Source organism: Morone saxatilis, unplaced genomic scaffold, assembly GCF_004916995.1.
Source record: "Morone saxatilis isolate NCDOM2014 unplaced genomic scaffold, NCSU_SB_2.0 Contig22, whole genome shotgun sequence".
Lineage (NCBI taxonomy): Eukaryota > Metazoa > Chordata > Actinopteri > Moronidae > Morone > Morone saxatilis.
Window position 1 is genome coordinate 26,137,772 of NW_023339785.1, and position 17,230 is coordinate 26,155,001.

The 17,230-nt window shown below is 39.9% G+C and overlaps 1 protein-coding gene across 1 annotated transcript in view; it reads left to right on the forward strand.

The window, feature by feature from the left end:
• Window positions 1-15,038, forward strand: part of LOC118333677 (diacylglycerol kinase theta-like) — a gene marked incomplete in the record, with an annotated part of 28,240 nt that extends 13,202 nt beyond the window's left edge. The window contains 15 exon segments of the mRNA XM_035669425.1: window positions 1,762-1,964; window positions 2,052-2,142; window positions 4,308-4,362; window positions 4,811-4,872; window positions 5,036-5,186; window positions 5,815-5,853; window positions 7,575-7,690; window positions 7,775-7,926; window positions 8,115-8,263; window positions 8,689-8,867; window positions 9,604-9,704; window positions 9,873-10,019; window positions 10,248-10,359; window positions 10,461-10,613; window positions 10,927-15,038. Of these exon segments, the coding sequence (XP_035525318.1) occupies window positions 1,762-1,964; window positions 2,052-2,142; window positions 4,308-4,362; window positions 4,811-4,872; window positions 5,036-5,186; window positions 5,815-5,853; window positions 7,575-7,690; window positions 7,775-7,926; window positions 8,115-8,263; window positions 8,689-8,867; window positions 9,604-9,704; window positions 9,873-10,019; window positions 10,248-10,359; window positions 10,461-10,613; window positions 10,927-11,025 (1,809 nt within the window).
• Window positions 15,039-17,230: the final 2,192 nt, after the last annotated feature.

Genomic DNA, 17,230 nt, shown 5'->3' on the forward strand with positions numbered 1-17,230 from the left:
AATTAAGATTTTGTTTTGTTCTGTGGTGTCAAACATATGCTTTCCGAAACACTTGCATCTAGGGATTTTATGGTGCTTTGTGGTGTGTGTGTTGTTTTGTGTTTTGTGTGTCGTTGTTGTTGCTGTGGTGTATGTCGTGTTGGTTGTGTGTTGTGTGTTGTTTGGTGTGTTCTTTGTGTTTGTTTGTTGTTTTGTTGTTTTTGTTGTTGTGTTTGTGTGTGTTCTGTGTGTTGTCTGTGTGTGTGTGTTGCGTTTGTTTTGTTTCTGTTGGTTTTGTGTGTTGTGTGTTGGTTTGTGTGTACCTCTGTGTATGGTGCCCGTCAGACATACTTACATTTTGAACTATTGTTGAATACAAACATTGATCTAAATTTCGTTCTTGAAAATCGACTGAGCCGTTTTGAGTCAGACTATTCTCTGTACAGACTGAATTTGCGTGCCGTTGACTCCTGGACCAGGAATCAACACGATCGGTTTCGCCGAATGAGGGGTGACGAAACTGTTGATGAGCATTATGTAACTGGTCAGAGCCCCACCTGAGTCACCGCGTACATAGCAAAAAAAAGATCCACAGCCCCCCGTCAGTGGTCGAGGTTGGCCGAACGCCAGACACGTGTTTTGTAACTGAAACATTTCAACATTTTTATCTAAATGCAGTTAAAACTCACTCTGTTTCATATAGTCTTTTAATTCTGTATTACAGTGGCTCAAGTAGAACCCTGAACCCCGCGTTTAGCTGAACTCTGCACAGTTTCCTCCTTTTTCCTGATGACAATAAAACCATTCTTAAATAGACCGCAAAAGAAAGACAGAAAACGTTCCTGCCTTTTAATGAATGTTCACGAAACACCTCGGCTATCAATACCACATCTCTACAGTACTTTGATCCTCTGCACAACAGCCATTATATACCCACACAAACGATTTACAAGAAACCAAAAGCATCATGATTGTTTTCAAAGTACGTATGGATAACAAGTTACAGCAAATGTACTAAAGATTAAAAGTCAACAAGTACTCATTATGCAAACTGACGTAATTGAGCCTCCCTAAAACGTTCTAAAGATGATCGTTTTTACCTTATAACACAAATAATCATTTACAAGTTATATCATTGACAAGTACACGTAAATCCCATCAGAGCTAAAAGTACCTGCTTAATCTATAACAACATTAATTCTCTTCCAACGGCTCGAGACAGCAGCAAAAGTTTCACTGAGTTAAAAATCCTTGTAGGGATTTAAATTGTACAACAAAGTCTTCTAATGGTAAGAGCAGATGATATCTCCTCAGTTCATCGTACCCCCCCCCCAGACCCACACCGTACAGCGACCGACACCAGACCCACACCGTACAGAGACCGACACCAGACCCACACCGTACAGCCAAGATACAGTCAGCAGGACAACCCCAGTTAGCTTAGCTACAGTTAGCTAGCTGGATGCCTAAACTAAAATTAGATTTATGTTTTGTCTAATTTATTTTAATAAAACAAATGCTAAAATTGACCATCAATCAAAGTAAAGGCTGCTAAAGACTGTGTCTCAACTTTATTTAAATCTCTGTGAATCTAGTTTGATAAATAATTTGACACTAAACATTGTTCTCAGTTCAGTTCAATAAAAAAAAATTGATTATACATTTATTTAAAGAAATGTTTGGGTTTTCTTGTCTGCAGACTTCATTGAACCCTTTTCTGAAACTATTACTACTGATGTTAGTCGCACTTGCTAACCCTGCAGTACCTGTGTTGTCCTGCAGGAGGCGGCACTTAGGGCCTTCTACATCCCCGACGAACCTCAGGACTACGAGCTGCAAGAGCTCGGCGGTTTGCAGCGTCCCCATAGCGACGACATCCTCAACCGTAACAGTGGTTCAGACAACAGGGGCTCTCTGAAGGACGGCGGTGAGGCCTGGCTGCTGAGGGCCAAACAGCGAGACTCTGAGGTCATCAAGGTGCACAGGTGAGACAGCGGACGCCTTCAGTGTCACTGTCGTTCTACCTGAGTGGTTGCAGTATGTTGATGTCCTCACCTGCTGTGTGTTTTCAGGTCGGGCGCCGCTTTCGTCTCCGTCTCCGTCTCTCAGAGCAGCACGGCAGCTTCAGTCCTTACTGAGGTCCTCAGTCAGCTCCACAAACAGGTGAAACCAAACTGTAAAACCCCACAGTGACCACAGGAAATAGTCTGGTACAGCTAAAATATGTGATGAACGGCATTATAATGAAGTACTGCAGGTCTGCAGAGATTCCTTCACCTCCTCATCTCTAGATTTAATACAACACGTTCGTTTGGTACAGACCACTCAAAATAGTTCTTTAAGTCAAAAATGTAATTTGTGATGTAAAAATGATCATTCCCACTAATCACAAATCATATCTGTCAAAATAATCCTAATATGATGTTTTTACCATATCGTGCTGCCGTACTTGTAACCAGGGGTGAAAGTAGATTAAAGTTCTTGCCCGTACGTCTAAACCCAGCTTCATAGCCTGAACACCCTCAGGGTGTAGAAAGAAATTAGAAGAACAGATTTAAACGATGTCAGTGCTTCGCAGTCATTTCAGAAATCAAAAACAAGAATGGGAACAATAAATCAAACGCACCCTTCCAAGCGCTGCACACGTTCTTATAGCTGTCCGAGTAGTTAGTAAAACTGAACTTCATGAAACATCGTGGAAACGTGGAAAAACCAGTTGGAACAGTTTAATTTTCATGAGTAGCCTAAGCAATTTAAAAACTGTTAAGAACCAATTATTAAGTGCTAATTAAAAATACCTTTGATTGTAGAGGAAAAGCTAATTCCTCTCACTCAATGTACATTTGTTGCCATAACTCAATAAGATTGATAAAAACTGTTGTGTTCATTATTTTTGTTGAGACAAAACATTTGTTTTTACAGTGCTGATGTGCAGATCGTAGTCATAACGCCATAAAAATGATAAAATTCTGATTAATAGCAGCTGGTTGCAGGAGGGTGAAAGTGTCTCCTCATTATGAGACGCTGTGCGTATTTAATGCACGAGGCACAGCAGCGTCTTCATCGATTATTTAAGTCTCCTGACACAGCGACAGATCAGTCAGGATCTGATGTTAATGAATGTTCTTCTGCACACAGAGAAACAGTCTGCAGGATAACAGCCGTCAAACTCCATCAGAGCTCTCGTAACAAGTTATTTCAGCAGCTAAATGTTTCATTCTGTTCCCTCTGTCAGCCTTTATGACTACAGTTTTTATCTTTGCTGCTTAAATATGAATATTTGCTGCAGTGCGGTACTGCGCACCTGGAAACCTTTACAATGGCTGACAGCAGCTGGAAAGCTCCTACTGCTTTAATACAGCCTACAGGGACCCGTAGAGGGAGGGAAACGTTGATAGCTGTGGGCCTCGAAACCGGAGAAAATTCTCTCAGAAGGATGATTTAGGATCCGTACGGATTCGGATGATGCCAGAGCCGATCTGTGCACAAACACTGGAACAGTTTAAACAAAGACAACGAACTGACCTTAGTGCTTGTGCCATTAGTTCAGCCAGCAGGCAGTTTTTAGTTTGTATATTTTGATATTATTATAGTTATTATATATTATATATTATTTATCATAAAAATGGAACCAAAATGTTGATTATAAAAACAGAGTCAGCCCAATCACTACAGAACTTTAAAATACTGTACAGTCTCATTTTAAATGTTAATTAAAGAACTTTCCTTCCTGCAGTCATTGTCGAACGCCAGCATTAATACAATTTCTTTATTTTATTTTAATGCCGTTGTTCAGTCTGCGTACATCTTCGTCTCCATCTGCCTCAGTTATTTCATCTCCTCTGTAACCTGCATAAGACAATGTGGGTTTTGGCAGGCAGCTGCTGTCCCCTGTTTCCAGCACTGCGAACCAGCACTGAATCTTTTAGTGGTATGGTGCACCAGACTGTACCGGCCTACTTTCACCCCGGCTTGTACCCCAGTGGATACTTATGCAGTGGGTAGGCATGGGGTACGTGAATAGATTGTGGAGTAAATCAACTAATTTGAATTTGAATGACAGTGTACGTTGTAATGTTTTGGAAGCACAAATGTACAAGTTGAGATCTTTCCTCAATAGAAAATGTATGACTGCCGTCTAATTCTGTCTCATGTAAGTTTATTTAGTGAGACAGTGAACGCCACACTGCTCCTGATGTGTGTGTTTATGGACAAAGAGAGATCAGTCGGTGTAATGTAACCTCTGTGAGATCCAACCGCTGCCACTGAGAATGAATGAACCTTCAGTGTCCATCAGAGCTCCTGCTGATGACTGCGTGTTGTTTCAGGAAGAAGACGCGTCCAGTTTCAGCCTGCTGGAGGTCTGCATGAGCAGCAAGCAAGGTGAGCAGTAAGGTCAAGTGTTGCTCATTTTACCTTCAGATCATCATAACTTCATTCAAAGTGGACAGAAACAGAATAAAACTCATTAAAACCGTCTCTGTTAGTGTTTCAACAATCTGGTGGAAATAAATCCTTAATTCACCGACATATATTCATTCAGATTAGATCCAGATTATAATAAGAATGTAATATAAGTTTTAGGTCAGACATTTCAACCTTTCAACGGATCAGATATTAGCATGCTAACGTTGGTTTTTCAGTTAGCCACACAGCAGTTACACTGGCCAGTTAGTGGATGTCAACATTTATAAGATATATAACATCTAATGTTTGTGAGCTGCAACCTGTTTTAATTCAGTAAACACTGAGGTTAGCACGATGCTAATTTAGCATAAGGCTAAACTGAAGAACAGGAGGTCGTGACCTCTCCTCCTTGTTTCTCCTCCAGTTCAGAGACAGACGCTGAGTCCTCAGGAGAAGATTGTGGACAAGCTGCAGGAGATCAGGAAGGTACGAGGAGATCTGACAGACTTTATTACTGCAACTGTTATGATGTTATGCATAGTGCTGAATAAACAGAAATGAATGAAGGGAGGTAAATAAAGTTTATATGACTCCAACCTTCAGAGAGAAGATGTATTCCAGGTGAAATAAACATGCTTTGTCCTCCCAGGCCTCTCTGCGTCAGATGAACCAGACCCGGTTCTACATCGTGGAGAACAGGAACCGAGCGGTGCAGGTCAGCCTGCTGATTGGAGGACTGCCCCCCCTGCTGACCAAAGAGGAGTACGGCCAGCTGATCCAGGAACACCTGACCATCAAGAGTGAGTCTGAGCCGAATCTACCTGAGCTGTAGATCATAACACTTACATCAGACTGCAGTCGTACAGTGGTCGAAGCGGGAAGTAGCTGCAGTCGGCTGGACAGCTTTAATTACAACCTGTCTGATGGGCTGACAGCTCCAGTTTCTGCACTGCAGTGGTGGAAAGTAACTAAGTACTTTTACTCAAGTACTGTACTTAGATATCTGAGAAAGAGTTAAAAACTATTTTGTTTCTGTCCAGTTTGAAGAGTGTTCTACGATTATCTGCTCAGTAAAATTACTGTTTTTTTTTCAATGGAGTTTGGTGGACAGAGTATAGGAAGTATAAGGGAGCATAAAATGGAAATACTCAAGTAAGGCTCAACTCCTCCACTGATTATTCTTAATTCAGTTACTATTAATTGGTTTCTGTATTGGCCGTGAAACAAACACATCGGTCGACCTTCAGTCTCAGTCTTCTGCCTGTTTCTGATTGGTCGGTCGGTTTGTGTGTAAACATCACTTCTTATTGAGGTCAGCTCACAGCGGGACCACTCATCTAACTCCTCTCCCTCCCTCTGTCTGTCTGTCCCTCTGTCTGTCTGTCTGTCTGTCCCTCTGTCTGTCCCTCTGTCTGTCTGTCTCTGCAGGTCACCTGGTCACCATCAGCCACATCTATGCCAGTCAAGGTGAGGCGGTTGTCATGGAAACCACCATGCCAGGTGGATTTTTAAGGTTGCGTGCGGTGCTGTGATCAAATATTTAAAAGTGTCGACGCGTCTGTCCTTAACCAGCTCTGACAGCGTTTTATATTTGCCTTTTTGTTTCTCTTCACGGAGGAACTGCTGCTGTGAGACTCTTTACAGTTCATCATGTGCTCTTCTGGTTCTGTCTAATCTTCAATAAAACATAGAAACACTGTGCATGAAGAAAGGCTGAAGCACGCCGACCTACAAACTGTGACCAAACCAAAATAAGAGTTTGATTGGGTGTTTCGCCATCTAGCGGCGCTGCCATTACTGCGCTGACGAGTCGTAGTGACAGCAGCATTGTGGGTAGTTGGACTGACGACGTTATTACTGATAAAGGTTCCTTATATGGAAGGAAATCTTAGTGTTATTCAGATTTTACATATTATGTCTGCCACATTTCAACTGATATACTATATTATATTATATATATATACTGTGTAATACTACAGTAGCTTAATCATCAATTAAAAGTTGTATTTAATCATCACAGACTAGTTATATTAGTAAAACGTTGTCCTGTCTTGTTTCATGTTGGTCCTCTACAGGGACTCATGTTTCTCAGACTCTTCATGAAGTAAAGGCTGTGCGTTGAAGTTGGCCACTATTGTTGGAGCAGCTGATTAACATGATTATTTAACACATTGTTAAAAAGTAACGTTATATAGAAAGTAAACTATTAACTTCTTAGAACAGCTTGCAGTCAAATGTGTGCATACTAGGGAGACGCCGCAGTGATGGAGACTTTTACAGTCGTTTACAGAGACGTTTACTCCTGGTACTTCCATTTGTGGATAGTTATTTTTAATAATCTCATGACCTCTGGCTTACAACCCTTGCTGGTTGGGATCCACAGTTGTAGCTAACACAGTTATTTATTTACATTGAGACTCACTGGTAAACGCTTGATGCCAGATGGGTTTTGTAAACCCTGTCCCCTGTAGAGAGTATGAAGAGTAACTCAATCACGTATTTCTGCTGAAACTCTGTATTTGAGTAATTATTGGTTTTGTTTATTGATTCAGGTCCAAATCTGGACATTTTAGTGCAAAGTATTAAGTATTAAGTATTACGTATGAATATATCTTTAAAACCGTCTCCACTTTGCAGACTGCTACGTAGCTGTTAGACACAGACACCGGAGAGTTAGCCTCTCTGAGCTTAGCTAACGTTACAATAAACAGCGTGAATGTGCTTCTAGTGAAAAGCTCAAGCAGAGTCTCTGTGGTTCCAGTGCGGACACAGAAAGTCTGACAGCAGTTGGTTAGCTCTGTTAGCAGCAGCTGTACTCCTGCTATTGTGAGCAGTGGTCAGCTTTGGAATAGTTTCTGCTTTCACTCAAACGCTGCCCCTCTATTGACACTTTTAAGACAAAACTCAAGACGTACATTTTTCAATGAGTTTTGGTTTCTCTAGTAGTTTTATTCTGTCTCCATTTAAAATATTTGATATTGCTTTATATTTATATATAGTATCTTTTATTGTCAGTTATTGGTGTTGTGTGTTACTACTTCTCAGTGTCCTGTACTTGCTATCGCTGTGCCATGCACTTTAGTCTGTGCAGCACTCTGATTGTTTTAAACGTTTTATATAAGGAAACTTGGATTGATTCAGCAGAATTAAGGTGGTAGTTGTATCACAGTGTGTGTGTGTGTGTTCAGGTGCGGTGGCGTTGCAGATCTCCTGTTTCTCTGAAGCTGAGCGGATCTACATGTTGGCCAAAGACACGACTGTCAACAACAAGACGCTCAGCTCTCTTGTCCTCCCAGAGATCCTGGTAACTGACAGTCACACTGTGTGAAATTTGTGTCACTTCATATGTCCCCACTCTGACTCTGAGGTTATACTTTCTGTCTGTCAGCACAACGAGCTGGGAGACGACATCTGTCCCCTGCTGGTGTTCGTCAACCCAAAGAGCGGCGGTCTGAAGGGAAGAGAGCTCCTCTACAGCTTCCGGAAACTTCTCAACCCCCACCAGGTCTTTGACATTTCCAATGGAGGACCGCTGGCTGGGTGAGAGCCGCCGACACGCCTGGAACTCAAATAATCAGAATTTTAAGCATTAAAATATCTTAAATATGATTTGTATGTAAACACACTGCAGATATGTTTAGCTGATCTGCTGCTCAGACTGTGAGAGGACATCAATCATCAAGATATTATGATGAAATACATTTTTCTGATGTTTTCCTCTGGTCCAGCCTCCACACGTTCCGGGAGGTTCCCAGGTTTCGGGTTCTTGTCTGTGGGGGTGATGGGACGGTGGGCTGGGTGCTGGGAGTACTGGAAGCTGTCCGGCACAAACTGGTCTGTCGAGAGCCGCCCATCGGCATCGTGCCTCTGGGAACAGGTCAGACCAACACGACTTTAAGTTCATCACTTCAGCAGCTGTTCTTCAGTTTAAAGTTAGCCTCATGCTAACATCAGTGTTTACAAAGGTTTATCATCACTAAATTAAAACAGGTTGCAGCTCGCAAACTAATTCTTACATAGAGATTAGTTGTTGTTGATTAGGACGTTTACAAAGATGAATCTTTTAGCTTCTAAAACTGTAGCTTTTGGAAGTTATGCTAGCTAACAGTGACTTCCTGTTTACATAGTTGATTGGACAGAACTACAGATGTTTCCTAGCAACAGATTAACACATTAAAGTCATCACGTCATTTTAACCTGATTTACTTGAGTTTTAAAGAACTTAGTGAAGGACTTATAAAGACCTGCTGGGACTCAAGAGCCCAACTAAAACCAGGTCTAAAGTCCGTCCCGTCTCGACAGGTAACGACCTGGCTCGTATCCTGCGCTGGGGAGCAGGTTACAGCGGCGAGGACCCCCACCACATCCTGGTCTCTGTCGACGAGGCTGACGAGGTTCTGATGGACCGATGGACCATCCTGCTGGACGCCCAGGACATCTCTGAGGACGGCAAGGACAACGGCTTCCTGGAGCCACCCAAGGTCCGTTATCTCAAGTCAACTAACTAAATCGTATTGAGCCACCGCTGATGTCTTTATTTGTGAGAGTCACAGAACAGAGACTGTCCCGTAGACAGAAGGAGAATCAGTGCACCATCAAGTCATTTATGGCGTATACGTTTTTCTCAGCCAAAAACCAGTCTGTTCTTTATGGAAGCAAGTTTCTGACAGTTAAATAGAAAAAATGATGAAAACGTAGCCTTGATAATAAAGTCAAAGATATTTTAATTATCTCATAAATTTCCCTTTTAATGTCATAATTTCAGCTTTTTATGTCATAATTTTGACTTTACATGAACATTTTCTCATAACTTATTTTTCCAAATAATTTAAACTTTACACTGACTCTACAGTAAATGTTAGCTTAGATTAATATTAATTTATTAATAAGAGTTTTTGTGTTTTTATTACCTTAGAATGAGACGTTTTTATCCTCTGCTGGCGGAGTCCCGCCAATGTTGAACCGCCATGTTTCTACAGTAGCCCAGAACAGACAAACCAAACACTGGTTCTAGTTAAGTGGGTTCTCCCACATACTTAGAAAAGAAGGGTGAAGTGTCTAGTAGCACCCACTAGATGTCACTAAATCCCTACACAATGGATCTTTTGTCACATTTTATTTGATGAAATGAAATTAATATGCCGTTCATATACAACTACATGGAACTGTAGATATAACTGTTACTGTAACAGGTGTAACTGTCTCTTAATCTGTCAGATTGTGCAGATGAACAACTACTTTGGTCTCGGCATCGACGCAGAGCTCAGCCTTGACTTCCACCAGGCCCGAGAGGACGAACCCGATAAATTCACCAGCAGGTAACTTCTGTCCACTTCGGTTTGTTCGGACACAGCTGACACACGTTTCTACAAATATAGACTTTATTTGAAGCCCCACCTACAGAAACACAGACTTGTTGCTCTCTTCCGTTGTGGTGTTGTTCTCTGATTCCTCTCAGCCACCGTACTCACCTGCTCCCCCCACAGGTTTCATAACAAAGGAGTGTATGTGAAGGTCGGCCTGCAGAAGATCAGCTACAGCCGGAGTCTCCACAAAGAGCTTCAGCTGCAGGTGGACGGTCAGAACGTCCCCTTACCCAACATAGAGGGACTGATCTTCCTCAACATCCCCAGGTAACACACACACCTGTACCGGGTCGGCTACCTGCGGAAAAACGTTGTGTAACTGGTAAAAAAATATATTTATATAAATTTGCGGGAGAGAACGAAAATGTTGTGTTTAACATGTCACACCTATAATTGTAAAAATCTGACTGTGTATAGCACGGGTCGGATAGCGGGTCTTATATTAACGGGCCGGGTCTGGATCTGACTTATCTACCTGTGTGTGTGTGTGTGTAGTTGGGGCTCTGGTGCTGATCTCTGGGGGTCAGAGGTTGATGGTCGCTATGGGAAACCAAGCATCGATGACGGGCTGCTGGAGGTGGTCGGGGTCACCGGGGTCGTCCACATGGTGAGTCCTAATAAACAACAACGTTCTGACTCAAGGGTCACTTACTTCTTTCAGAGCTTTCAACCATGTGTGTGTGTGTGTGTGTGTGTGTGTGTGTGCAGGGTCAGGTGCAGAGCGGGATGCGTTCAGGGATTCGTATCGCTCAAGGGAACTACATCAGGCTGACTGTGAGCAAACCCATACCTGTCCAGGTGGACGGAGAGCCATGGATCCAACCGCCGGGACACATCATCATCTCTGCGGCAGGACCAAAGGTACCGTTTGTCCCTGCAGGGCATCCGTAGCCTTTCTTCTTTTGTTTGTAGCTTTTCCGACAGAGGAACCCATACTCTCTGGTGTATTGTGTGTTTTACCTGTAGTTTATGTGTATCTTGTGTATATTATGTGTATTAATGTGATTTATGTTTAATTTGGTATATCCTGAGTAACCTTTACTTAATCTGTAGTTTGGTGTATGTTGTATACATGTAGTATATACATGTGCCTGTAGTTTGTACACTGTGTGTGTACCTCTAGTCTACCTGTAGCTGAGTGTATATAATGTGTGTCCCTCTGCTGTGTCTGAAGGTCCGGATGCTGAGGAAGTCAAAGCAGAAGCAGAAGAAGTCCTCAGGTGCGAAGGACGGACGCTCTGAGAGTCCGTCCTCCAGAGACGGAGGACACTGACCGACCACCTGGAAATCGGTGTCCTGCCTTCCGCCTGCTTCCTGTTGCAGGAAGCCGTTTTGGCGCCAGCAGCCAGCTGTGGTTTCACTCATGTAGCTTCATAGCGACGCTGACGGGCCGCAGATCGACTGAAGGAGGTCCGACTTTTACAACCTGCACATGGTGGTTCTGGATCACCTTGAGTTTGGCCCAGTTGGGATCACATTTCCATCCTGCTGACCAAGCACTTACTACAGTAACCACGCTCAATATTCAGCTACTAAAATGGACTTTTTTAATTAGAATGCAAGAGTATTTAACCGATTCATAACAGGAGTTCTGCATACATTAACAGAGTTGATATTGAATTTTGACAATTTCTCAGTATGGATAAGCTTTAGAGTTGAAAAAAAAAAAAGTGTTTAACAGAAGTTGTTAAATGTGACTGTATTTGTACAGTAAGTAGCAGTAGACTCAGTGTCAGTTCATATATCGTTATAACTTTAGGTGTAGAAATAATGTGCAGCTAACCTCAATGTCTCAGATTATTTTTGGAGATTATGAAGAAAAATACTGAAGCAGTCCTGAAGAGAAGCTGTAACCACATTTATCTAAACCAGAGATCTTTCTTTTTCTCTCGTGTAAAATTCTTTGGTAACGTTGGTTTCAGAAATTCACGTCGAAGTAAGGCTCTCCAACAAGAAATCTCTGTTTCTCTGAACCTGCAGCGCCCACCGCAAACTGGAAATTTCACACGAGTGAAGGAACTAATTTAAAACATAACGGCTCAGTCTGAGCTGTGGAAAGAAAGTTAAATGAAACTAAACTGTAAACGCCTGAAGCACAGTTTGTATTTCAGCAGATAGAAAGCTTTTACTTTGGCAACAACACAGACTTTATAAGATAAGTTTGTTTAGATCTTAATAAAAAAAAATATATCTTAGACACATTACTAGCTTGGTGAGCTGGTTGTCGAGCTAGCTTGCCAAAACTGAATTATATAAAACCAAAAAATGAAAATTAGGTATATAGATGTCCTAAAATGTGAGAACAAATTGTGGCACTACCATTACAACGCCAGATACTACCTAGAAAACGCAATACAATACTAGCTAAACTAAGCTAGAAACATTAGTTTGCCAAGCTAGTTAGCCAGTTAGCTTGGCAAAACCAAATTAATGCAACAAATTAAGTAGTTTTGGTTCTAATTCTTAATCTGAGGCAGCAAGATCATATTAAACACATTATTAGTTATTTGAAGGAGCAAAATCAGCATCATCAGCTGTAAAATTACGACCATATCTGTGTGATAATGAAGCCCTTTGTACAATATCCTACACTGATCTAAATATTACATTTTATTATCTGATACTGAGCACCAATGCTGTTATCAGTCGACAGCAGAATATTATAGATGTAAAAGCCTGCGTGAGTTTATTTATCCACCTCCAGTAAAGCAAAGATCATCGTTCACGTTGATTGAATTTGGTGCAACATATTTCAGTCTCCCCTTCTCATTAGTGAGCTCTGCCCTTCAACTGCCAGTTTATACTCACTCAGCCTCTGACGGCGGCGGAGGAGGACTTTATGAACTTCGTCCACATTCCTGGAGATGCAGAAGGTCTTTAAAGGACAGTTTCTGGACTGGACCAGGGATCTGAAGGTCCCAGCTCTTCATGTAGCCACAACAGTATTCAATTGCTGTACTTTGGTTGTGATATTTAGTTGTTTTTTTTTAAATCCAAGTTCTGCATTAACTGATTTATTTGGATGTTTTTTGGTGCTAGAAGGTAACAAACAATATGTTGTAGTTCTGTGTTTGACTTGAAATTCAAGGAACCTGTTTTTATTCAAAGTCTCAAACCCAAGTTCATACAAACTGTAGCTTTTATTAATGGGAGGTACAGTGAAGGTTTGTGGCTTTGAATGGAGACAGATCTGAGAATGAGTGCTGATACATCAGTGGCATTAACTGTTAGCTTTCATGGACTGCTGAGCTTCCTCATGAGTCGGGCTGAAGTGGACACTGTGTACTGACAGTATCTCTGTGAGTACTTTGAACTGTACAGATACTGTCACAGTGTTTTATTACATGCATGAAGTACTGTGGTGTTGTGTATTACAGCAGCGTTTTATCTCCTCTTTCTTCCACCGGCTGTTAAACAACCACAACTGCTGGTTTTACATGTTTTATTAACTGTTTAAACTTCACATCTCGCCGATCGTTTTACAAATTATTAATTATTTTGGCCAACGTTGGTTTCAGTTCATTTCTGTGAAAATCAGCATGCAGAGACGTTTAAAGCTAACAGACTGAGGCTAAAGCTAACAGGTGAACACATTATGCCATTTTTCAGAAAATCAAGCAAGAGACAAACTCTAAACAAACACTATAAAAGTAATTTTTAAAATTAGATTTTTTTGCATTAGAAACAACAACTGTAATATCCCACTGTCCTTAAATGCAGCAATGGTCTCAAGTGCTTCACCATCATGTTATAGGGACACTTTTCTTGTCTTTTCTTGTTCACACAGGATATGAAAGTAGCATCTTTTACTTTAATATAAGTTTCATCAAAACAAAACGTGACATTGTTCGACTGTGACGGTTCAGCAGGAAGTGGAATCGATAAATGAACTGAAATCAACGTAAAAACCCACCAGTGTGATCGCAGGTGTGTGAACCGTTTGTTAATGAGCTCCTCAGACCGAAACAAAGTGTACAATATACAGCAGCGTCTCTTTTATGATGTTTGCATTAATTTGAACGGTCATTTATAGGTTATTAAATAGTTAATAACTTAGATTTTACACAAATGTTAGAACTTTCTAGTGGATAAAACTGATAAAATACAACATTTCCTGCCATAAATAGTAATAAGGTCATTGAGTTTAAAAGTTTTTTAGGAACTAACAGTTGACAGAATGTGTTGATGGAAAATGTCAAAAATGGCCAAATTTCTGCTACTCTTACAAAATAATCAACATGCTTTTACTCTGAAAATCGTTCCCTAAAAAGGTGGAAAGGTGGAAAGATACTTCAGTGCTGTGACACTGCAGGTTATGATATTTAAAATGAAATATTCGGATCATAATTTCATGTTTTTAATGTTGCGTCGTTCCTTTAGAGGGAAAATTCTGCATATTTTTAATATTTCCTGAACCCAAAACTATGGAAGAACATTTCTGCCACTGTGATGAAAAAAAAGTATCCTGTAAGTTATTATAATGAGAAAGTTTCTCGTTATTTTCAGATAATCAGTCAACATATTGATTTTCCATCTAAGAAGAAGAAGAAGTCATTATTTCTGTCTGTATTTATTTTAAGATACTAACTCATTAGTATTAATATTAAGTTAAAATATTGAGAATGTTTCTCATTATAATCTCTGACAGGAAACTTTATTTCATCACATTGGCAGAAATGTTCTTCCATAAAAACACAAGATTTTTGAAGAAGCTCAATCGATTTTTCTTTCTTTGTTTTATTGATTTTATTTGTCGCTGAATGTTAAAAACGCTTTAACGTGATTTTTTCTGCTTCTCTGCGTCCCGTCGTGCCTCGTAGCGTCTGACTCACCTGTCCTTATTAAGCCCCACCCGTCTGAACCCGGGCGGTGGTTCAGTCTGCAGGCCGGAGTCCGTGTAGTGCCTCATCCAAACGCTTGGACACCCTCAGTGCTCTGATGTGTGTTAACGTGTGTGTTTCCTGCCGGTGCAGTGGTGTGTTACTGAGCTGATGTGCCTCCAGATGTTCTGTTGCTGTATTCAGTTTTTACCTGAGGTTTTATTGAATAGATGATTTGTATATTTTTGCAGACAGAAGCTGTTTTTTTGTTTTGTTTTTTAGTTTCAACTGTAAAGTTTTAAATGTAAATTGCACTAATTGTTTTACAGATGCTCTTAGATGTGACGTTCAGGTTATTATGAATGTTGTAACAACTAAAGCTAAATATATAGTACATATAGTATATAAAAATATATATATGTTTAAATAACTGATTCTTATGTGTTTAATCATAATAAAGACCATATAAGAACTAAAGATGTCATTATTTCTGTCTGAGAAATGGAGTCAGAGCCTCCAGGTGAAGTTTCTGTTGCTGAGTTCAGGTTTTACTCTCTCACATGTTACGTTCAGCGAATCTCATGTTTAACTCAAACTAGAGACGTCACCTACAGGTTTCTGAAGAGCTGTTGTGGAGCTCAGTGAGGAGCTCAGTGAGGAGCTCAGTGAGGAGCCGAATGGAGCCTGAAAACAGCCGTCTGTCACTCAAAGTGACCACGCCCTTAATTTTGCATAACTTTAATCCTTAATATCATTTAAACAGGTGAGTTGTACAGTCGTCATGAACGGGAAAATTAGCCCTAGAGACCAAAAGGCTGTAAACATGTTTATTTCTGTATTTTAATATGGGGCCTGATGGAGACTGACTCACTGCTGGAGCCAGTCTCTAGTGGACATTAGAGGAACTGCAGGTTGCTGCTCGGTTCCTCCTGACAAACGTAAATGTGTAAAAAATATAGTTTCATGTTTAAAAAGACTACTAGAGCACCAACATCTCAGACTAATGTGATGGCAGCTACAGCCAACCAGACTCCACTGACAAAACCAATAATTTTACCAAATAAATAAATATAAAACAAAGTGGACACAAACTATAAAAACAAACAAAATAAAACTCAACAAAACCGTCTTTGTTAGTCTTTCCAACAATCACCAACTCTGGTTTGGTGGAGATTAAACTGGATTAAATTCCTTTATCTGGAGTATTTTAAAGTCATAAATTAATTGCAGTTAACAAAGAAAGAAACATTTAAATAAAATATTTTATTATTATAAAGGTAAAACATGCATTAATAAAAACACTGATAAATGTGCTGAAAGCAAATAAATAGACTGAACCAACGTTTACAGGGATTGTGAGAAAACAAACAAATACAAACTTCATTTTAAATAACTTATAACATAAAAATTCTACATTTTCTGGCTCAGTCACTTTAAAGTCAAACTTCTGAAATAAAAATCTTAAATTCTTCTGAAACAAAAGTGACCTGTATTATCTGTCTCCTGCCAGGGTGTTTGTGTGGTGCTTGTGTTTGACCAGCAGGGGGCAGAAAGTCAACAATTTACCCCACAGCAAAGATATTTTATGATTGACAGGAGTTCTCACTCTGCACTCTGTCATTTCTTCTCTCAAACATCAGACTGCTGGTGTTCCTCAGGGAACTCTGCTCGGCCCACTGATGTTCAGATACATTATGTCCTTTTATTGTTTACACAGATTTATTATAGTTTTCTATTTTTTATTTGTTTCAGAGTTTCCAGGGTGAGTTTGCTTGTTTACTTTTTATTGTTTAAAAATGTTTAGTTTTAGTTTTTATTATAACATTGGAGGAATTTGTCTGAATAGGTATTATAATACAAACACACTGACAACATATGAACCAACTCCTCCTTGTACCAAAATGACTAAAAGACTAAAAATAAATACATTTATTGTATTTATTTGTTTTTAGTTTTATGTCAGTGAACCAAAATGTATTTTCACACCTACATTTAGTTTAGTTTTCGTTAACTATAATAACCTTGTTAACAAGGATGTTTGATTTTATAATACTTAAAACAACTTATACTTATCTGTGTAACCTGATGTTAGTTCAACTCAAACCGATCACAGCATGAAAGATATTTGAGTAACTAAGTATTTATTGTTATGGTAACTTAGGTAAATGAAGATAATTAAGTTAATTCCATTAACTTAACAGAACTTTTCAGAATAAGAAGTCAGACTAACTTAAATCCATCTTCTTTATACAAATGTTAAAAAAAACAGCCAGAACATATCTGGCAGCCACCGTACAGACGGTAAACAGACAGTAAACAGACGGTAAACAGACAGTAAACAGACGATAAACAGACAGTAAACAGACGGTAAACAGACAGTAAACAGACGATAAACAGACAGTAAACAGACGATAAACAGACAGTAAACAGACGGTAAACAGACAGTAGACAGGCGGTAAACAGACAGTAAACAAACAATTAACAGACAGTAAACAGACAGTAAATAGACAATAAACAGATAGTAAACAGACAGTAAACAGACAGTAAACAGACAGTAAACAGACAATAAACAGACAGTAAACAGACAATAAACAGACAGTAAACAGACAGTAAACAGTCAGTAAACAGACAGTAAACAGACAATAAACAGACAGTAAA